The 23,383-nt window shown below is 42.3% G+C and overlaps 1 protein-coding gene across 3 annotated transcripts in view; it reads right to left on the bottom strand.

The window, feature by feature from the left end:
* Positions 1 to 23,383, bottom strand: part of acbd6 (acyl-CoA binding domain containing 6) — a 261,449-nt gene that overhangs the window by 67,128 nt on the left and 170,938 nt on the right. The window contains exon 7 of one of the 3 annotated variants that reach the window (XM_068037834.1): positions 21,789 to 21,886. The exons of the other annotated variants lie outside the window; for them this stretch is intronic. Coding sequence (XP_067893935.1) covers positions 21,789 to 21,886 — 98 coding nt within the window. The remainder of the gene's footprint in view (positions 1 to 21,788; positions 21,887 to 23,383) is intronic. 3 annotated transcript variants of the gene reach the window in all.

Here is a 23,383-nt window from a genome sequence, read left to right as displayed (position 1 = left end):
AGTTGGTTGGGGGGGGGGGGGGGGGGGGGGGGGAGAGGGTAAAGTGGTGGTGACCATCAGCTTCAAATTAGAAAGGGGAATATAAAAATCAAAGTAGAATTCAGCCAGGCTCCCTACTTGTAACTGCTGTTCACTTACAAGTGCGATTATGGATGTCATGTGACAGCATCAGGCTGTGATGACCTTTATTCATTGGAGTTTAGAAGAATGAGAGGTGATCTTATAGAAACATATAAGATTTTAAGGAGGCTCGACAGGGTAGATGTTGAGAAGATGTTTCCACTAGTGGGGGAATCTCGAACTAGGGGACATGATTATAGAATAAGGGGGCACACATTTGAGACTGAGATGCGAAGGAATTTCTTCTCTCAGAGAGTGGTGAATCTCTGGAATTCTTTGCCTCAGAGAGTTATGGAGGCTAGGCCACTAAATGTATTTAAGGAGGAGGTAGATAGATTTTTGAAATCTCGGGGAGTCGAGGATTAGGCAGAGCAGGCCGGAAAGAGAAGTTGAGGACTGTGACAGATCAGCCATGATCTTATTGGATGGTGGGGCAGGCTTGAGGGGCTGAATGGCCTACTCCTGATCCTATTTATTATGTTCTCATCACTAACTCACTATTACATAGCAGAATTATTAAGTATGGATACTCAGTCAAGGCACCAGAGAGCTAACCACTGAACAGGACTCAAGCACAAATTCAGTAAATGAGAGGAGAAAATTGAGTAAATAAATCAGGGAAAAGAAAACAAACTTTGAGCTAAATTGGATCAGCATCCTAAATGAGAATCTCAAATAAACAGATCAAACATTATGGCTGTGAGTATTTATGCAAGTAGAGTGCGAAGCTGGCCAAGGCTATTAAAAATCTGTTATAAAAACAAGAAATGCTGGAACCACTCAGCAGGTCTGGCAGCATCTGTGGAAAGAGAAGCAGAGTTAACGTTTCGGGTCAGTGACCCTTCTTAACGTTAACTCTGCTTCTCTTTCCACAGATGCTGCCAGACCTGCTGAGTGGTTCCAGCATTTCTTGTTTTTATTTCAGATTTCCAGCATCCGCAGTATTTTGCTTTTATATTAAAAATCTGTTACTGTTTGGATGCTTTTTCATTTAGTTCAGCAGCTCCTGGCCCTTTAAACCAGAAAGTTGTATTGGGGGTGTTAGCATGTACAAAAGTAAAGGATTCAGGTTATCAATGTATCTACAAAAAAGCCTTTTCTATTATTTGCTGCAGATGTGTTTCCTTCTCAGAACTGTTTGTAGTACACTTCTCATTCACACCTGGGAACTGGGTTCAAATCTGGCCCAAACCCAACAGGTGAAACCCTCATAACCCCTGCCAGCACAGTTCCTAACTGAAATGGGTGATGGAGCCCGAATTCGCAGCACAAAAGTGCTCAAAGTGTGTCATCATTTGGTTAGGGGAAAGGTGACTGCTGTTGTAAGTAGAAACAGTTTGTAAATACTGATTATTTGAGGATTCAATATTTATTAGCACTAATTTTCTATTTCCTATGGTATTTAATTTAATTTAAATTACTGGTTTAATTCAATTTTGTTAGCATAAGAAATTCTTATTTACTGCAGTAGATTGTAGCCCTGCAATAGATGCAAAAAAAGTGAAAATGTATTGTGTTCTTAAACATGATGAGTTTAAAACTCTCAACTTTTTAAAGAACTTTTCTAAGTGATCCAATAGTTTCAAACACTGAGACTTTGGGCTCTCAAACAAAGATCTGAGTTTGGACTGAAATTCACACTTCAATAGCTGTGCTAGTGTCAAATGGGCCATTCCAGAAAGGAAAAAACTGGGGTTCCTTCCTGCACCAGCTGAATAACCGTCCAGGCAAGTCCGTCAAGCAGTTCCTCTGACAGCATCTGTGGAGAATTATTGTCCTAGAACGCATCAAGCCTTCTGACAAATTGGGATGGTATTGAGAACAGGTCATGGAATTGCAAAAAGACAACAAATGTTAGCATAAAGGCAGTTACCTATCTAAATAAATGATGTCACATTTCGTGTGGTATATTTATCACACGAGTGATAAAGATGCAAGTGAGTTTGCTACAAATTCAGATCCATCATTGATACCTTCTCAGATACAGTGGTGTTAGTCACTCCAGTTATCTGTCTCAACGTCTTACTTTGGTACAAGTTGACTCACACGATGCTATATCTGCTTGTACAATAGCAAGACCTGAGAATACATCAATGGCACACCTGAACAAGATTTGTGTTGTTGTACCTGTACTACTTCAATCGTTCTGCAGGCAAACTGAGGCAACTGTTGATAAAGCAAGGTTGACAGGAATTGTTAACCTGTTCTATTTCAAAGTGAGTGAACATATAGAGCAAAGGTTATGGTCAGATTCATTTAGTTCAAGATGCAACTTATCTTTACATAAGCATACAAAATACTCCACACCTCTGCACACTTTATTTGTCTTCAAAAAGGATCTTCTAACTGTTCCTTTACAATTTCTGACCCTCTCAGCCTTCCTAAAGCTTCTGCAGCTCTCTGTTTAAAAGTCTTCACAGCATTCATTACAAATAACCCCTCCACCACTGCCCTTGTCTGTCTTTTATTAGTTCCCTCTTCAAAAACAGAGATTAAAGGACTTTTCAACACGTTACCTGGATACATTAACAAATTAGTTATTGTTTATCCTCTTAGGAAAGCAACTTCCATTTGCCATATTAATCACCTTTTGTTTAGTCATGTCATAAACTTGTGATAACAAACTTTGCGCAAAAAATATAAAAATAAAATCTTTCCTCTCATCAACTAAATCCCCAACCCCCAAATGTTTGCACAAAAAGTGATCAAAAATACCATAAAACATTTCTACTGCAACAGAAGCAGTACAGATTGATCCTGTGAATGGTCACGTGTATGTACAAATTACCAGCTTAGATGTAAATAATATTCTCCCTGCTTCCTCTTGAAAAGAAAAATGTTCTTCATTTGCCATAATGTATCTGTATATGGATACGCTGGTATATTTTTGTAAAAATAATTTATGACTTTCATATAGAGATTTTCTCTTGCCTTTTCAATAAATGATTCTACCGGTTATTGTAAGCTCTTAAATCATTAGTGAAAATCACTAACCCATTAGCTCACTTTCCCCATGAATTATGTTTGCTGCAGCATATGCTGTAATCTGTGGCCGGTTGGAAGCTGTGAATGAGCATAAATTTTTTTGAAAAGGTCCATTAGTGGTTGTATGGCGTGATGAAGTCTATTGCCTCTGGTAAATAAAACAAACATTAGTCATGAGTCTTTTCTTCCCTGTCCAACTTTCTCCTCTTCTCTTCAGAAGGCTCCGATGTTTACCTAGGTAGCATTTCATGGGAGGTTTGTATCACATCCAAGGCCAAAACTGTCCTCATCTTGAGTCCATTCACACATGCACGCCACCAGATTTACACAACTTATACATATTTAGGAACCCTGGTAGAGACCAGCTAACTCAGAACAGACGATGAATCAAAGCTGGGATCACCCTGGTTTGCATATGACGATCATCCATATCAGGCTGTGTATTTACTCACAAAACCACTGAAGGAGCACTGGCTTAATTTTCAAGCACAAAATTCAATAATTACTCCCAATAAGTCGGTTGAATCTCCTCCCCAAAAATGCTACTTAATAAAATACAAGTGCCAGCAGGAGCATTACATTGCACAGATTAGTTTGATTAGCTCCAAGAAACCTTTCCAGCTTTATTATTAGACTAGATAAATCAGCGCTATTTACCACAGTCAGAACTACTGAAATAACAGAAATTCAAGTGCCTTAGCACCAGCCACAAAACAAAATTTTTCATCCCCATTTTAAAAAGTGACTATAATCTTATGATTAAAGAAAGACTTGCATATATATAGCACCTTTCACAATCTCAGGATATCTCAAGGTGCTTTACAGCTAATGAGTACTTTTGAAGTGTAATCACTGTTCTAATGTGAGAAACAGGGCAAACAATTTGCATATAGCAATGTGATAACCAGATAATCTGTTTTAGGTGTGGGTTAATGGATAAATATTGGCCAGAACACTGGGGAGAACATCTCTGCTTTGCTTTGAACTGTGTTATCTTTGATATCCACCTGAGGGGCAGACAGAACTTCAGTTTAATGTTCCATCCAAAAGACGGCACCTCTGACAGTGCAGCACTCCCACATTGCCTCCCCTGAATTGGTCAAAGGTTTTTCTCATCCTACCTCCTCTCTCATTTCCACTCCCATTCTCTGACACTCACCAGCAGCATTTCTTGATCCACAAATTCCAAGCAGCCACCCCTCCAGGTAGCAGCAAACTGCTTCGTCTCTGCCAGAGGCTTGCAGCATGACTGTGTCATCTGTTATAGTTCACCCCATCCCCTCCTTTGCCAGTACTGTACTGTTCCATTGCTCAAATGACATGCATGCATATCAGGCCCCAACACAGAAGTGCATCCAACCATAAAGCCAACCAGTTGGAATAGCTGCAATGCAAAAACACATTGTTTAGCTGCATGCATCTCTCACATTACAAATGAATCCATGGGCAGGTGCAATGTGCTAAACTCCAGCAACAGAAGTGCTACATATGCCTCGCGAAACACCAATTCTAATCACTATGCATAGCAATGTCAAGAATAAATGTGGGAAAACTTTCTCTGATTGACTCATCTAGTGAAATCATAAAGTGAAAATGATGAGAGGAGCGGTGAGCATTCATTCCATTCCAAACCGAAGCTGTAGACCAGTGATAGAGATCCACTTCAGTATGGATCAAACATGACTAGCCCAAGATTAAAAAGAATTAAAATTGCATTTATATAATGCCTTTTACGACCACAGAACATCGCAAAGCGCTTTACAACCAATGAACTACTTTTGAAGTGTAGTCACTGTTGTAGTGTAGGAAACGCAGCAGCCAGTTTGCACACAGCAGATTACCACAAACAGCAACGTGATAAAGACCAATCTGTTTTAATGATGATGATTGAAGGATAAATATTAGCCGGGACACTGAGGTTAACTGCACTGCTCTTCATCGAAAGAGTGCTGAGAGATCTTTTACATTCACCTGCAAGAGCATACTGGGCCTCAATTTAATGGCACATCCGCAAAACAACACCTCCAACAGTGGAACACTCTCTCAGTACTGCACTGAAGTGTCAGCTTTGACTTTTGTGCTCAAGTCCGGGAGTGTGACTTGACCTCTCAACCGCCTGACTCAGAGGCAAGAGTGCTACCAACTGAGCCACTTCTAACACATAAGGAAAGGCAAATTATTCAGTGCTGTAGGAACTTGAAGTGAATGTGTGGGCATTTACCGTCATATCTGTGTAAAATTGCTGAAAAAATATCTTGCTGCTGGAAAATGCTAAAAGCATTCCAATAATGCATGTCTTTTTTAAAAATCCTGTCGTCACGCCTAAAATAAAACACGCATTTTATTGTTCATAACAAGCAGGTGCATATATTTCAGAGAGCTCTGAAGGACTGAGTGTCATGAGACTGAGATTTCCATATGCTGCAGTTGTAAAGCTTCAACTGCAAAAAAAAAAGAGCTTAATATATTTTATACTTGCACTCTGTGCAGTAAATTGCTTTTTCTATTGGCACAGTAAGGAGATAAATTTTCTCCCTTTGTTCTTGACATTTTACCTTCAGTGCATAGACTGCAGGACGATAGCTGAAACCCTGCCATGGATACCATTAATGTCCCTCGTAGAGAGAACAATCTGTACACTAAAGGCTTTTTATTTCAACGGAGAGTGCTGCATAGTTAAATGATGGAATAAAAAAGTACCTCTTAGTGGTAATGTTTCAGGCAATTTATCACCTGCAAGTAAACAGAGTAATATTATGCTCGGAACTATTAATTATATCAAGCCCAAGGTAGTCAGTGCAGCAGGCAAAAATGGCAGTCTCAGTTATTATTCTTTATCTCTGTAGATACAAATGAAGACCCAGCCAAAAGAGAGAAGTTTTTATTTGTGTCACAAAGCAAGGTATGGGATGAGGACTACGAGTACAAAGTATATTCTATCCTGATGAAGAATGTCACCTCGTCTTGATCCTTCTTCAAGCGGAAAAATTTATGATTGAAACACCATTTGTGTAAGGGAGTTGTGCAAACAATCAAAAGGTGTCACACAGTGCAATACTCTTTGTAACATAAAGAAGCAAGTTGCTGTATTTCTCCAATCTGAGGTGGAATTTCAACATCTGTTAGTTTGAATTCAGTCCGAACACCTGCCATACCTCATCCCCTAGCATGAAAAGTCTCACTCAAGTAACGCGTTCAACATAGCCAACCACCCTGCGTTTTTAAATAAAAGTCATAGTGCACCATTGATACTGAAGCGTAACCACACTACAATATTCAGAGGGATAACTTTTATCAGAACCTGTACCAAAATATTGTTACAAGTGATATTAAAAATCCAATTTTCTGCTACTTTTTTGCATCAATGCAAAATAGATTGAATCTAACCACCATATCCCTGCTGCTGGAAGTAGTCATCAAAGTGAGAGGTGTCACTCCGACAGAGTTGTCTCAATCTTAACTTATTTGTCACTGCAGTTCTGCCCCAACACAAAACAACTGGGAAGTGTGCAGTTTTCATACCAACCTGTTAGGATCAAAATAGTGAAAAAAAATAACAGAGAAGGATGGTTACACTCTCACAATGAAATATCAATTCATCAGAAATGTCTACAATGACTAAGATCCTTTCTTATATCTTGAGTATTTACAACTCTAAATAAACAAAAATAGACTTGTGAATGGCACACTGTTCAATGCCCCTATTATTGATTTGCAATCATAATATTTTTGAATGAAAGCAAAGAGATCAAACCTGGGTCTTCCCACCCAACAATCCTACAAAGCACAACAGCCACAGATGTTCACAAACCCTTAGGTAAAAAAGATCGATGGCAAAATTCTGCAAGAAGATCCTCAATTTAGCAACAGTATGTGGATCATGAATAAAAGCATTCCTGTTGAGATCAATGCAGACAATACTTAGGAGATTATTCCTTCATGCCATTTCTGCTATTGATCAGGCTTTAAATGGTTTTTACTTTTCAAAACAATTGATCTGCCTGAACTATTATTGTCATTCAGTTGAGTTGGGGTTAAGTTAGTCCCAATACTGTGGTTTTATGCACATTTCACACAACATAGACCTGACTTCTAATAGTCAAAGGTTGGGTAAGTTTGTAGCAGTAATCATAGAAAAGTGGAGAGAGGGTGAGTTAGAAAAGTATAACTATTTTTTAAATTAAAAATAAAATGACAGATAAAAGACTAATAATTACTTATCACTCTATATATAGATATACATTGTAAGATATTAATTTCATCCTTTCTTACTTTGGCCTTACACAAGAATTCACAAGAGTCAAATGCCTTCCTATGTATTTAAATAAGGTGTCATATTTTTCCAGCAATTCTGAAGCATGGCTACACTAATATATTCAGAGGGCCAATAAGACAATAGAGCACCCATAGGATCCTAATGATTAGGGAGGTTTCATTTCAGGTTGCTGGAAGAAGAACAGAGACATTGGCAAAATGTTGCTGTAGAAATAACATTGAGGCCAAAGGTGCTCAACATTACTTGTGGACAGTTCGGATAGCAACTTGAGGCAAGGACAGATGCACAGTTAAACATGGAAATACAGAAGCTGCTCCTCCAAATGCTTCCCAAAAATGGGATTTTGTTATCTGACAAATATATTCAAATATATTTAATAATCTGAAGTTACTGCATTTACCTCATAGATACAGACTAAACTCGCCAGACAAAGTTAAACCTTGTTCATTCCAGCCGAAGTACCCTTCTAATGGTGTGGCAAGTCTTAATTACCGCCAAATCACCTCTCAAACACTGAAAATTAATTTTTACGAGTCTGAAGTTTCATTCCTTCAGATTTTAATTATTTCTGGCGATTTATAAAAAAAATATTATTTTTTAACTTTATCTTTCTGTCTCTCATCTCTCTTAATCCAATCTTTTTTTTCCTCTTTTTATTTTGCTTTCTGAACCTGATTTGACATTGAATTCAATATTCTAACTGACATTTCCTGATACAGACTCTGCACTGCTCGTGAATGATTCTTCAATCTGACTGGTTAAGAAGATACACAGTTTTTTTGTACTGTTCACACAGGTCGCAAATGTCCTGCAGAGAGCATCCCACTGTTTGGATAGTTGGTTGACAACAAATTCCAGTGCAAAAGCCCATAAAACGTCCACAGGCTGGCGCACATGTAATCGTGCATTTGTCATTCAGGGCAAAATCTGGCCCAAAGAATCTATCTAGTTCATAATCTCTGAACCTGCAAAACTGCTTAAAAGCAAAGGACCACTGTACAAAACAACTGGGGGAAAAATTAACAAGATCCTTCATTTTAATATAGAGCACAAATATTTTGCTTAAGTAAACAGTGACAAGTATCTAGCTCAAAGGATATCGAGAAGTTAACCTTCAAATGCCAGGCATGGCTGTGTAAGGATCAGAACTACTGCTCGTGGTGCCCATCTCCTGCTAAAAATTTGCATTCATCCTCACAAATTATTCTCAGTGGGTATATTTGGTAGCCCAAGAGGCTGGAGTGCAGACCCTGTTCCTAGCTTTAGAAATGTTCACTTTTTGTTCTGAGAAAAGGAATTGGTTTGTTTGATTTGATGGGCTCCAAGCATACTACATGGATGTGATCTCAAAACTAGAATTTTACTATTATAATAATAAAAACAAGAAATGCTGGAAATACTCAGCAGGTCTAGCAGCATCTGTGAAAAGAGAAGCAGAGTTAACATTTCAGGTCAGTGACCCTTCTTCAGAACTAGAATTTTATTATTGAGTTTTGTATCAACATGGTTTCTAATGTATTCAGAAGGACATAGGCACCTTTGCACTGGGAAGGTGGCTGATGGAGCTCATAAGTACATAAGAAACAGGAGGAGTAGGTATATGGCCCCTTGAGCCTGCCCCACCATTTAATAAGATCGCCGTCCTCAGCTCCACTTTCCTGCCTGATCCCCTATCCCTCGATTCCCTTACAATCCAAAAACCTATCTATCTCAGCCTTGAATATACTCAAAAAATGAGGACCCACAGCCCTCTGAGGTGAAGACTTTAAAAGATTTACAGCCCTCTGAATAAAGAAGTTTCTCCTCATCTCAGTCCTATGACACCTAGCTGTAGACTTCTCAGCTGGGGCAACAGCCTCTCAGTATCTGCCCTGTCAAGCCCTTTCAGAATTATATGTTTCAATAAGATCACCTCTTATTCTTTTAAACTCCAGATTATAGGTCCATTTACTCTATCTCTCCTCATAGGACAACCCTCTCCTCTCCTAGGAATCAATCCAGTTTTTTTTTAAATAAATGCATTATTAAAACAAAAAATGACTAAGGACATTTAAGGAAGGAAAATTTTAAAAGCAAGCTTCGACCAATTACACCTTTAAGGTTGACGTTAAATTATGCACTGGGTAAATATAACTGCATTTCTGCCACTGGAGGGAAGGGGTGGGGTAGGGATAAGAACATATTTACGTTTTTGTCTAACATGAAAAAGTGGACACTGAATTAAAAAAAACAAGAATATATGATATGGGGGAAGAAAATTTAAAGCCAAGGAGAAATGCAGCTCATCAAAATACTGTACATATTAAGACAATTCTGAGTTCTGACTTTCATGCAAGTTAGATAGGTCAGCAACTAAGATAAACAGATTTCAAGGTATTCCACAGCAAACTATATACCCCTCAACCAAACAGCTCCATTCAAGAATCTGTCTTTAACTATATAGCATTACCCCCGGTTGCATAGGATGACTAGTGGGAATCTAAAGAATGACAGTTTGGACCAGATGAAATTAAGGAGACTAGTGAGTTTACTATTGGGGCATTGGGGAGGTCACATAGTGTGTTTGACTTCCCAGCTGAGTTCTTTAAGATTTCAGCTCCGAATACTAGCTAAATGATAGTGCAACCTTTCCATAACAGCACACAGAATGACAATCCACTGAGTACAGACAACAACTTGCATTTTTCTGGTACTCATACAGGAACCATCTTGGAACATCTTTATAGTAGAGGTATACTGTGGACACTGAACATGTCAAAAGGGGGAGGGGAAGAGAGAGGCTGGAGAACTAAAGGCACCATCAAATAGGATGTCTGAAAAGAGGGAGGGTTTAAAAGAAAATGGGGTCACGGTAATGAATACTAAAGGACAGGAATCGAGGGACTGAATGAGCATCTATGGAGAAGCACAGAGAAGTCCAGAGCTGGTGGAGCAGAGGGTGCGGGAAGGAATATCTTCTTCTTAGGCAGTCCCTCAGGAATGAGGATGACTTTCTTCCACTCCAGGGTTGTGTGTCCTTATATGACTGAATAGTCCAATTCTGGATCCTCACACTCTGCCACAGGTGGGGCAGGTGGTGTTTGGTAAGGCAAGTGAATGGGATGCTCGAAATTCCGAACGCTCCTTTCACTGTTTGTGCTCGGTCGCTGCCTGGGCATGTCAACATTGTTCGAACTGGCTGGCAACGTTGAGGATGTTACTTCTCCATTTTGGGTAGTCTCAGGCAAAAGATTCCCATGAATCGATAGAGATGTCACATTTTTTCGGGGAGGCTTTAAGGTCATCCTTGTTGCGTTTCCTCTGCCCTCTTGGTAGCCTCTTGCCGTGACGGAGCTCGGAGGAGAAAAATTGTTTTGGGAGTCTTGTGTCAGGCAAGCAAACGATATGGCCCACCCAACAAAACTGACTGGCCATGCCCAGTGTCTCAATACTGAAGATGTTGGCTTGAGAGAGGACATTGATATTGGAGTGCCTGTCCTGCCGCTGAATTTGCAGGATCTTGCGGAGGCACTGCTGGTGATACCTCTCCAGGGCTTTGAGATGTTTGCTGTACAGTGTCCATGTTTCTGACGCATACAGAAGGGCAGGTAAAACTGCGGCCCTGTAGGCCATGAGCTTGGTGCCAGGTTTGAGGTCTTTGTCGTCAAACACTCTTTTCCCCAGACGACTGAAGGCTGCGCTGGCACACTGGAGGCGATGCAGAGTTTCATCATTGATGTCTGCCCTTGCTGAGAAGAGGCTGCCAAGGTCTGGGAAGTGATCCACATGTCCAGTAGTTTGCCATGGATCTTGATAGTCGGCGGGCAGTGTTGCGCTGCAGGAGCAGGCTGATAGAGGACCTTTGTCTTCCAGCTGTTTAGCTTAAGGCCCATTCTCCGTGAATGCATCGACGAGGGCTTGAAGCTTGGCCTCTGAGTGTGCGCGTACTCAAGTATCGACAGCATACTGCTGCTCGATGACAGAGGTTGGAGTGGCCTTGGTTCTGGACTGGAAACGACATTGGTTAAATAGTTTCCCACTGCTCCTGTAGAGAAGATCTACTCCCGCAGGGAGCTTCCAGGAGGTAAGGTGGAGAGTTGCGGCAAGGAAGATAGAAAAGAGCGTTGGTGTGATGACACAGCCTTGCTTGACCCCAGTTTGCACTCGGATTGGGTCAGTGGCAGATTCGTTGGCAAGGATTACAGCTTGCATGTCATCATGCAGCAGGCAGAGGATGTTGACGAATTTCTTCGGGCAGCCAAATTTGAGGAGCATGTTCCATAATCCCTCCTGGTTGATAGAGTCAAAGTCCTTTGTGAGGTCAAAGAAGGCCATGTAGAAATGTTGCTGTTGCTCCTTACATTTTTCTTGGAGTTGTCTTGCTGTGAACATCATGTCCACTGTGCCTCTTGATGGACAGAATCCACATTGTGATTCCAGTAAGAGCTCTTCAGCCACAGGAGGAGGTGGTTGGAGAAGAATTCTTGCGATGACCTTCCCTGTGGCAAACAGCAGGGATACCCCACTGTAGTTACCACAGTCAATCTTGTTGCCCTTTTCGAAGATGGTCACAATTACGGCATCTCGGAGATCCCCTGGCATGCTCTCCTCCTGCCAGATGAGGGAGATGTGATCATGTATGTGTGTCAAGAGTGCCTCTCTGCCGTATTTTAGAATTTCAGCAGGAATCCCATCTACGATGGCAGCCTTATTGTTTTTTTTAGCTATCAGGTGGCCTTTTCGATCTCATGTCAGGCTGGGATTGTGCTAAGGTCATGGCGGGTAACATGCTGTGGAATGTGGTCACAGCGCTCTCATCAAGAACAGAGTCGCGATTCAAAAGATCCTGAAGTGTTCCTTCCAACAAGTGCTGACTGCCTCTCTGTCCTTGATCAGCGCCACTTCATTCTTTGCTCAGTGGGGTAGGTACTTGGGCCGTAAATGGTCTTGATTGTGCTGAAGAATCCATGCATGTCACGGCTGTCAGCGAGTTGCTGTACTTCCTGCACTCTTTCAGCCCACCAGCTGTTCTTTAGGTCACGGGTTTTTTTGTTGAACCTCGGCCTTCAATTGTCTGTATACCTGCTTTTTTCCCCTCACATTTTGGTGATGCTTCCAGTTCAGGAATGCTTTGCACTTGCGATTTAATAGCTCCTGGATCTCCTGGTTGTTCTTGTCCAGCCAGTCTTGATGTTTCCTGGTCAAGAAACAAAGAGTATCTTCGCAAGTGCTGATTATGGTAGCTTTCAGGGCAGACCAGGCATTGTGGACATTCTGTGGTTCCTGCTCGTTGAGCGTTACCAAGTTGCTTGTAAGACGCTACCTGAGTAGGTCTTTCTTCACAGTGTCCTTGATACCATCGACATTGATTTTCCTGCAGCAGTGCTTCTGCTGCCGCTGTCGTTTTTCGACAGGGTTTATGGAGATAGCAGCTTAGAATAGGCGATGGCCGGTCTATCAGTCATCGGCTCCTATAATGGCATGGGTAATGCAAACATCCTTGTATTCCTTCGCTTGGACGATGATATAGTCAAGCAAATGTTTGGTATGTTTGGTAGGAATATGAATATCGGATTAGTGTAGGATTAGTATAAATGGGTGGTTGATGTTCGGCACAGACTCGGTGGGCCGAAGGGCCTGTTTCAGTGCTGTATCTCTCTAATCTAAATGCCAATGTCTGGAGCGAGGGTGCTGCCATGTGGTCTTGTATTGGTCTCTCTGACGAAATAGGGTGTTCATTATGAGGAGGCCATGTTCAGTGCACTTAGTCAGAAGAAGGACTCTGTTGTTGTTAGCCCTTCCAACACCTTCCTTGCCAATCATATCTTTCCAAAGGTTTGTGCCCCTCCCAACTCTAGCATTGATGTCTCCGAGGTGGATCAGCTTGTCTTCCTTGGGAACACGGGACAGCAAGGATCAAGGCTGGAGTAGAATTCCTCATGACTGTGGAGTGCTGTTTCTGGGTTAGGGTGATCCGTAGGGCCATGAGATGATTGTTTAATCCACAAGGGTGCTCGCTGAGGTGGTCGGCTAGTTCATTTTATATGGCGAAACCAACCCCTTGAAGTCGTCGTTCTTCTTCTAGTTTACCTTTCCAGCCGGAGGTGTATCCACCACCTTGTTCCTTGAACAGGCCCTCTCCTGCCTGCCATGTCTCACTCAGGGCAGCGATATTAATGTTATAGCGACGGAGTTCTCGATCTATGATAGCGGTGAGACATTCAGGTCTGGCGCTGCTGGGGTTGTCCATGAGATTCCTGATATTCCAGGTTCCAAAGGTCATTTTGAGGGGGTGCATGATGCCTGTGCATTGGTTCTTTTAATGTGGGGTGGCCATTGCACACCAACTACCACACGTCCGAGCGAAGCAAGGTCTTTGTCCAATGGTAGGGATGGCCGAGATGATTGGCGAGCAGACTCCGCTACATGCACGGGGACTAATGTCAGCATGTCAGGCTGGCGAGCCCAGATGCAGGCCGTGTGAACCTGCATCAGGGTGTTCTTGAAGGGGTAGCTGAAAGCCTGCTCAACCTTAACAGGGCAATGGCTACACATAATGGATGACAGCTGCATTCTGGGCCCTACCTCTTGAAGTCAACAAATACTCAAACTTCAAATTCTCCATCTTGCACACTCCCTCCCTGCTTCCTGACTGTGTCGCACTTTCTCCTACTCTTTTCTTTACTGTGGTCTCAAAGAGATTGTTCTACACAGCTGAGCTTCCACTGTAGCGTTCTACCCACTGACAGCACCTCTTGGGAATTTGAGGGCAGCCTCTCCCAGGAGAATCGGCAGGAGCGCAGATACCAATTCACAATATGTGCTCCCAGATGGTGCGAATCCGCATCAGGTCCCCAATATTGTAAAAAGGCCTCATTTCTCTCTCAGTCCTCCCTTCTGCCTACAATCCGCAAGAGGTCAGAAAACCTGAGCTTGGTGTTGTGTACACGCTGCGATTTACACCGCCTGTTACCACTTTCTCTAATCTTGCGGGGGAGGGGCTCGCAACACCAGGGGTTCCCTAAGGGCGTGAGGGAAGTTTTCAAGGGGTGTGCCAAATCAGCAACTCTCAAGCATACAATCGTTTTCATCAAGACCACACCCCTCTCCTCCCCTGGATCCATTCGTGAAGCAATGTAAGGCAAGAAAAACTCACCAAGGTAGAATAAGGTAGAAGACACTTGGATCTTGAGATTCAAAAATAAGGAAGAGAAGAATTCTGAAATTGTCATGTTGGGTCACAGTGAGCCAATGGAGCTTGGAGAGGATGGGAGTGTGAGACTCAGTGCAGATGAGGATATTGGTTGCAGCCTTTTGGCTGAGAACAAGCTTGTGGTCAGCTGATCAGGGAGGCCACCAGGAAAAGTATTGGAGAAGCCAAGCCTTGAGAAGGTGAAGGCTTGGACCGGGGGCTTACAAGCAAAAGAGAAAAGATAGGGAGAGACAGGAAGAGGCAGATGACAACGCAAACATAGAAAAAAAGTAGCTTAGTCACAGAGCGATGTGGATGAGGAAGGTGAGCTCAGAGTCAAGAGGGGTCCCAAAGCTCTGCATTTCATGTTCAGCTGTACGTGGCAGCCAAGATGGATGGTTCATCCAAGACCAGTGGTTCTCACTTTCCTCCACTCAGTTAATGAAACTAAAAAATAACGTTGCATAAATACCCCAAACATAATTGAGCAAAAAGTCAGGATAGTAACCTAACCCCATAATGTCACAATTCAACCCTACTGCAGATTATGGGTTGAATTTTCAGTGGGGGCGGGGAACAAAAGTCAGCACCGTTTCCGGGTCATGAGCCCACCCCCGAGGGGGAACAGTGATTAGCCCCGAGTTTCACGGGAGTGACCATTTGACTGGCATCGAGACAGGTTTGTCAGGCAATTAGCGGCCTCAGGAGTGGGAACGCAGGCGGAACTACTCAAGTGCTGATTTAAACAGACCATGGCATCCATTTGAGTGCTGTTACTTCCTACTGGAAGAGCAGAGAAGAATTGTATTCAAGAATGTCTCAGTAAAGCCAGAGGCCTCGAACCTGGGTCAGCCCTCAATTCCGAGATGCAGACCTGAAGGTCCTGCTAGTTGTCATGAGGGAGAGGAGGGATGTCCTCTTCCGGAAGGGTAGTAGGAGGTGTTCATCCACCCAGACAAAGCAGGCATGGATGGCCATTGCTGACAATGGTCAGCAGAAGAAGCGTGGTACGAAGAAGTTGGATCCAGTGCACGAAGTGGTTTAATGGCCTGATACACTCTGGCAAGGTGAGTGCAATCCCAACCTTCAGGACAGGCCTCTGGGTGTTCACCCACCAGCAGACACACCACCTGAGGAGCCTCAGGGTGCATGCTGCTTCTGAACATGGGAGGAGTGTGTGCCCAGGTCACTTACTGAGCCTTCAGAGCCATAGTGCTGCTCAGGACCTGCTAGCAATAATACATGCAGCTTCTAATGAGGACAATAGTCCCTCATCTCGCCTTCTTTTGTCCTTACAGCAGAAATGGGCTCATAATGCCCATGAGAGGGCACAGACTGGCAGAGGAGTTCCCACCTTCAAGTCATCACACCCAATGTGCAGGGAGCAATGGAAATAGCCAGGATTGCAGAACATAAGGAAGTCAGCCATAGCAAGATGGGCACTCATGGTGGAGATGGTGATTAGTGAGGACAATGCACTCATTAAGGAGCAGCCCTGCACTCCACTCTATCCAACAGCATATTATTACAAAAGGTTTTATTTTTAGACTAAAATCTTAACCATCTGCCTGTATTAAAAAACTGAAAAAAGGATTTTCAGCAGACTTGGACACCTGCAAATAGCTGGAAATTTTGGATGCAAGAATAGGGGAAGCAAGCAGTTTCAAGGAAACAGCAGGGAGTTTTGATCTCCTCTGAGTAACAGAGGAGTCACTGTTTGGACATGTGACCATGTCCAGGAAGGTTTTTTCACTTTGCCCAACCCACTGGTTTTTTAAAGTCCAAAGAGCAGGCATTTGAAATCTTTGCTTTGACCTGCCTGGAGCAAGAGAGGAAGACCCAGAAAAGTGTTACCTTTCTCTGTAAAGGAATCCTACATCTCTTGAGAAGAAACCCTGATTTTGAAAGGTGGCAGATTCCTGTTGCCTCCTGTCTCTGAAGAATTTCTGCATCCGATGTGGTTCCTGCTGCCTCCTGTGTTTTGAGAAATCCTGAAATCTGAAGAATTCTTCTACTGCTAGACTGCTGCTGACCTAAGCAGACCTGTTGCTATACCCTTGATGGAAGATCTATGCTGCAGTTTGGACTACGCCTGCTGCAGTTAAATTGCCGAGAACGCCTACCCATCACAGACTGTTCATCAACTTCATTTGGACAGACTTTGAGTGGCATCCAACTATTTGACTCTGGGACACCTCACCATACCAAAGACATCCTACCAGAACATGATAAACTCAATCATTTTATTTTTTTTTCCTTTTTATCCCCGAGGAACAGCTGTAATCCAAAAAATTATTTTCCCCGGTTAACCGTTTTTTTTGAATGTATGAGTGTGTGCATGAGGGCGAAAGAGCTTTTCATATATATTTATCTCGTTAGTTGTTCAGACCTATTATTTATTTTCTAACAAATAGTTAATGTTGTTATTTAAAGAAACCTGGATTGGTGTGCTTTATTCTGGGGGACAAATAGGTGGGAAACTTTCTTGATATGCAGTGACCTGTGGAGTAGTGGGACTGAATTAATAATGCATTACTCCTGTCTTGGTTGTAACAATCCCAAACATTGAGTTGCATTGGGAAGCCTCAGCATTATAGAAGCTTCTGCCCTCGAAGGCTAGCTCTCATGATCTCTTGTCTCCAACAGGTGCGGACATCAAGCCAAGGAGGCCATCTGCCTCACCATCACCAGGGCAAGAGCTGCAGCAGGGCTCTGAAGAAGCACTGTCACACCTTACAATCGCACCATTCACCAGCGCAGATACAGTAACCTTGATGGGTTCTCGCACGCGGTTAGATAGGGTGGCACTGTGTGAGGAGCACAGCACTAGTGTCAAAGAGGTGCCAGAGGCAACTGTGGGCAGTCTCCTGGCAGGGCGGATGACAGACTGGGCATGGATGCGGAGCCTCAGGAGTCACTACCGCAGCAATTCACTCCACCCCACAAACTACACAGATGGATTCTAGGGGACAAGGGATATCCCTTGAAGAGATGGCTACTCACCCCTCTACGAAAACCCAGGCAGAGGCACAAAGGCGATACAATCAAAGCCATTTGCTCACCAGGACCACCATTGAGCAGGCCATCAGGCTTCTGAAGATGCAGTTCCAATGCCTGGACCATTCGAGTGGCACCCTGCAATACACACTTGCACTGCACAAGCACTCGGCGATTACTCTCCCACCATCTGCGCTGAGTTTCCCTCTGCGCTGTTCACTCTTTTATGGGGTCCAGCTAATTTCCTGGACGACCATGACTGGCTCCCCACTGTGTGTGTGTCTCCATTTAGCTAGTCTTCCCCAGAGAGCGCATGTAGCCCATGCACCCCCGTGAAAACCACAACCCCCCCCCCCCCACCGAATGAGCTCTTTAACCATCTTAATTGGTCTTCAAAATGGATCGAGCCGGATTGCGGGGCTACCCTCCCTGGTGAAACTGGCAGGTGCCAGGAAACTGACATGCTGGCCGGCGCCGGTATTTTTGACCCCACCCCCACTCCCCCCCTCCGTCACCTCCGTCACCAGCCCTGGCAGGTCCTGAAAATTCAGCCCTATATTTTTCCTTCCTCAAAATTGCAGGAAATATCACATAGCATGGTCTATAATCTTAGTCTATACCTCCCCCTATGACTTGCACTTTTGGCCCAACCAAGATATTCATCCAGTACTCCCCCAATTCTGGCCTCTTGCGCACCCCAATTTTCATTACTCCACCATTGGTGGCTGTGCCTTCAACTGCTTTCGGCCTATGCTCTGGAATACCCTCCATAAAACTCTCCACCTTGCTATCCTCCTTTCAGACACTCCTTAAAACCTACTTCTTTGACCAAGCTTTTGACCACCTGCCTAACATTTCTATGTGGCTTGATGTCAAGTTTTGTTTGATTAACATTCCTGTGAAGCGCCTTGAGACGATTATGTAAAGGTGCTATGTAAATAAAAGTGGTTATTGTTGTTAAATGTCATGCATTAAATGCTTTTACTGAGAATCTGTTCCGTATATCCAGCACTCCATTGGGGGGGAAAAGTTTGTTCAAATCTCCAGTTTTCCTTCAAGCACAGTAAATTTTAAATCTGTCCCCTCTCGTGCTCACAAGTCTGGATCAAGCAGTCTATGTTAATTTTGCATCTCAGCATTTTTACTGTAAATCATGTGCATTGCATTCACTTTTCTCCAATAAAAACAAGTACTGCAAGTCTTTCCACAAAATCATCCTCATTACATAATTCTCCAAATGGGCTGAAAGGTTTCTTTCTGTGTTGTATTTTCTATATTTCTAGGTTTCAAATGTGGCCTTCCTAATTATATACACAAGGGTAGAATCATTTCTTCCAACTTATAAGCAAAAGGTCCTTAGCTTGTATCCTGGCATCTGATTACCTTTGCTGACAGCTTCACACAAATTGCAACCTCTTACAAAGAATTTACACCACAGAAACTGGCCATTCGGCCCAAATGATCAATGTGGTGTTTATGCTCCACACGAGCTTCCTCCAACCCATCGTCATCTATTCTACACTTTCCTCCCATCCTCCTTCCTCTAAACTCTATCAGCATATACTTCAATTCTTTTCTCCTTCCTGTGTTTACCTAGCTTCCCATTAAATGCATCTACTTCATGTGGTCATGAGTTCCACATTTTAACCACTCTCTGGGTAAGGTAGTTTCTTCTGAATTCCTTATTACATTTATTAATGACTATCATGTTTAAGAGACTTTACTCTCGCATTATGCCTGTCCTTTCTGATTCTACCAGTATCCTCTTCTGTTTCTTTTGGATTTTCTTTTGATTCTTTCTCTCATCTAATCTTCCCTTACCAACGGTAATTAGCCTCTAATTAACCTCAGAAATGCGTGAACATAGGAACAGAAATAGGCTACTTAGCCTCTTGAGCCTGCTCCATGACCCAGCTACACCATGGCTGATCCACATCCCACTACCTCTATCCACCCTGGCTCTATAACCCTTAATACCCTTGCCTAATTTAGTTCAGCAAGCTGAAGATGAACATTGCTTTCTTAAAAGGCACAGGTCTTTTGAACACAACTCCAGTTGAGCAGCAGAATAATGCACCACACAGTACACAGTCCACATGTCACGTTTTGGGATTTCAGGCTATTTCACAATGGAAAGGTCTTGGCACTTTATTAATTCAGGTTTACCTCAGAATGCATTATTTATGGAATGGCAAAAAGCTGGCTGGGACGGGGGGAGGTGGGTGGAGGGGTGTTTTGGAGCTGGATGGACTAGTTTGCAAATTGGTACCTCTCACCGACCATTTCAACCTGAGACAACAGGAGTGAATGTGGATGACCATTCCTACCTATTATGTTGGCTAACCAATTCAACCCAGGACAGCAGGAGCAAGCTTCTGGCAATCCCATCCACAGAAGCAGTGGTTGGTTTGATTAGCAGTTCTACTGGCTAATCCCCAAGCATGGATCAGCAGGCAAAGTGGAACTGTTAACAATATATGGGCATGGTAGATTATGGTAATAGTAAGGGTTAAACTGGATTGAGTAAAACTCTGAATGCACAGAAATACAAGACCAGGAAGTTAAATGTAGGGTGAGCTGGGAACAGACTGTTAATTGCTGGTCTGGGGCCTAGATGTCTAGTGGAGCTGTTGATAATGAAGAATAGACCTCAGTGTAATAAAAATCGAAATAGAGAAGTGACGATCCTGAAGACCATCCTTTGTTGGTCTTGTGTGTGTAATTGCCAAAGAATAAATAGCATCACTAAAGAGCATGCACAAAGGGGAGTAAGTTCGTCGGTGTAACCTTGACTGTACATACAAATGAACCCTGCGTGCTTACAAACCAACTGCAAGAAACTAGGAACTCAAAGTACAGTGAAACCTGAAAATCACTGACACTTTAGGACTGGAATGAGCCGTCCTTTTTTGCAGATTTCTTTATTTTCAAAATGATCACTGCAAATATTTTCAGTAGAATTAGTTAATGGTTAATAAATACACCTAAATCCTTTGCTTTCTGTATCTTTACTGATGGGCTCCATTTTATCACATACAACTTATGTTATTTCATGTTGCTGTAAGCATTATCTAACATACATTAAAAATGCAACAGCTGTTTCTTAGCAGATCTGCATGATGGAATAAAACAGCGATGCCCTCTGTCCCATCTGCAGTTTGTTTTAGAATCAGAATTGCTGATGGAGACAATACATTCTTCCACAGCATTAGGAAGATTATTAGCAGCTTGCATGCAAAACAAATTTGCCTTAGCTCTTCATCATGGCTCTCAGAAGTGTCCAAAAGTGCTTCCATAGAATGAATTACTTTTTCCAGATGCAGTAACTGTTGCTGTGCAGGAAGACACAGCTGCCAATTTGCACACAAGAGCTCACAATAGCAGTAACAATTTTGTTGGCGACAGCTGATGGAGGAATAACAGCCAGGACATCAGAAAAACTCCACACTCTATTCTAAGTAGCGCTAAAAGGCGCAGGGAAGCAAGCAGCACAGTAGGATTAGACTAGGTAGCAAATGTGGGGAGAAAACCCAGCTAAGGGCCATCTGGCTATTTCTGTAAAATTATATGATATGCTAACACAAGCACAAATTAGCACCGGATATTGATGACTTAATTCTATTCTTGCAAGACCTAATACATTTCTATCAAGTTATTGGGATCTGCTGGGCTTCTCCTCTGCATTATCTATCCATAAGTTTGGGGAAGTCTAAGCTAAATATTCTGGTCAGGTGAAGATGGTTAAATTATTTCCCATTCAAGTGGACCCAAGTTGGTATTCAGGAATTATGACTCTCCCCAGTTTAAGTAATATGTCAGTTAGTAAACCTGAACAGGGTAACTAACGACTCAGATGAACACCACTGAAGGCAGCTCGATCTTATTGTGGCCGAGGTGGGAGGAGTGCACTGTTAAATCAGTCCCACATTTCCACAGGTCATAACATATCAATAAACTTTCCCACTTACCAAAACAGTCAATTAGATACTCTATTTGTCCCCAGAATAAAGCACACCAATCAGGTTTCTTCAATACACAACAAAACTGTCCATTTATTATACATCAAGTCTTAACCAATATGAAGTAAATATATACGCAAATTGAAATATTAACCCCCCATATTTTTATCCTCGCCTTCACACACACACACACACTGACATACACAACCGGTTAACTGGGAAAAAAAAGGGATGTTTGTTTACAGCTGTTACAAAGAAATATAAGGGAATAAAAACATACTGAAGAGAAGGATGGATCTCCTTTGTTTTGGCAAGGTGTCCCAAGGTCGAATAGGTGGTTGGCACTAGGAATCCTTCCAGGCAAGGTTGATGAACAGTCTATTTGGGTAGGCATTCAAAGAAATTCAATTACAGAAGGCTTCACATAGGTCTTACAGCAGGTGTGCAGCAACAAAGGTTTCAGTTCTCACACATTCGATGCAAAGTCCTTTTAAAGATGCAAGGTTTCTGAAAACATTCAGGATGTCTTCAAAATACAAGAGGTAACAGTACAACTTCATACAGGCTTTTGCTTTTCGAAAGCAGGGATTCTTCAAAAAGAGGTAACAGTGGTCTGGATTTCTTCTTCTCTTGGCAGGTCAATATGCAGATCTCCAATTGCCTCTTTTAGTCCAAAAACCAACTGGCTTTTAACAGTTCAAAATGAAACCAGAAACAGTTCAGCAACAGTCCTGTGACAGCCATATATCATGGTCTGTCATTTCCTTGTAAACATCTGTCCCTTCAGGTTAGAACACCTGCTGTGTTTATTTGAAATCACATGATTTCTAGTTAAAAAAAAAAATTGTTTACTGGTCAACCTTCTTGTTGACCTTCCTTTTAAAAAAAAAACACCCACGGACTTCAGCAATCTCCAGATGATTCAATGTCCATGAAATCTTTTTCAGTTTTTAAAATATAGATTCTCAATTTTTTAACAAAAAATATGGAAACCTCTTAACAATCTTTAGTGGGATGAATTCATCCCGGCTTCTGCTACCCTCATTAAACTATGAAACTAAGTTCCCTTCCCAATGTGCACAGTGACTTAAAGTGGTTTCTCATGAGTGGTCTTCAGAGTGCTTGCAAGATGGGGTTTCAATTAAGTTTTATCATTCCATTTGAAACTCAATTGGGTTTGGCCAAGGCAGATTATAATGCCTGCTGCCCGGACACAATCAAATTTCTCCCTCCGCTTTTGGAGAGTGAGGCAAAATAATCAGTGTACTCACTGTAATTATATTGCTGTATTTGAGGTTGTTCTACTTTTACATTAACAGAGTAATGCTTCAAGTCTGTATGTTGCTGCTTATTCCTCAGGCTGTATGATTACACTCCAAGGTTGCTTGAGGAAGTAAAAACAAATAACATTGGAAAAGGTAAAATGATTTATGGCAATTTCAAACTACAGTTTATAAAATTTAGGTTACGGGAAAGAGATAACTCCTTTTTAAAAAGGTCACAAAACTGTGACCCATACTATGGCCATTCCCCAAAAGGGAATTCAAGATAAATGGCAATTTCTTATACTATGACAATCATGAAGCCTGGCTGCTATAATAGCCCTGTACAAAAGGAAGCTTCAGGTAATACTGTGAGATGGATCAAAATTCTTTCTCCAAAAGGCTGTAATGTTAGCTCTAAGGCCCTGTCAAATGTTAAGCTGCGATATGGGACAGGAGGAATGGAACACGTTTAGGTATTCAAATTTGTTGCCAATCTTGACTCGTCTGTACCACTCAGCAATTAAATTATAGGCCATGGGGCTAGCAATTCAAATGATACCTTTTGTGGGAAATAAAACTAATTTTTTTTTTTTAAAAAGCAACTATTTGC

This window comes from Heterodontus francisci, chromosome 8 (genome assembly GCF_036365525.1).
Source record: "Heterodontus francisci isolate sHetFra1 chromosome 8, sHetFra1.hap1, whole genome shotgun sequence".
Lineage (NCBI taxonomy): Eukaryota > Metazoa > Chordata > Chondrichthyes > Heterodontiformes > Heterodontidae > Heterodontus > Heterodontus francisci.
The sequence above is the reverse complement of the archived record's forward strand: the minus strand, read 5'-3'. Positions and strand labels throughout refer to the sequence as shown.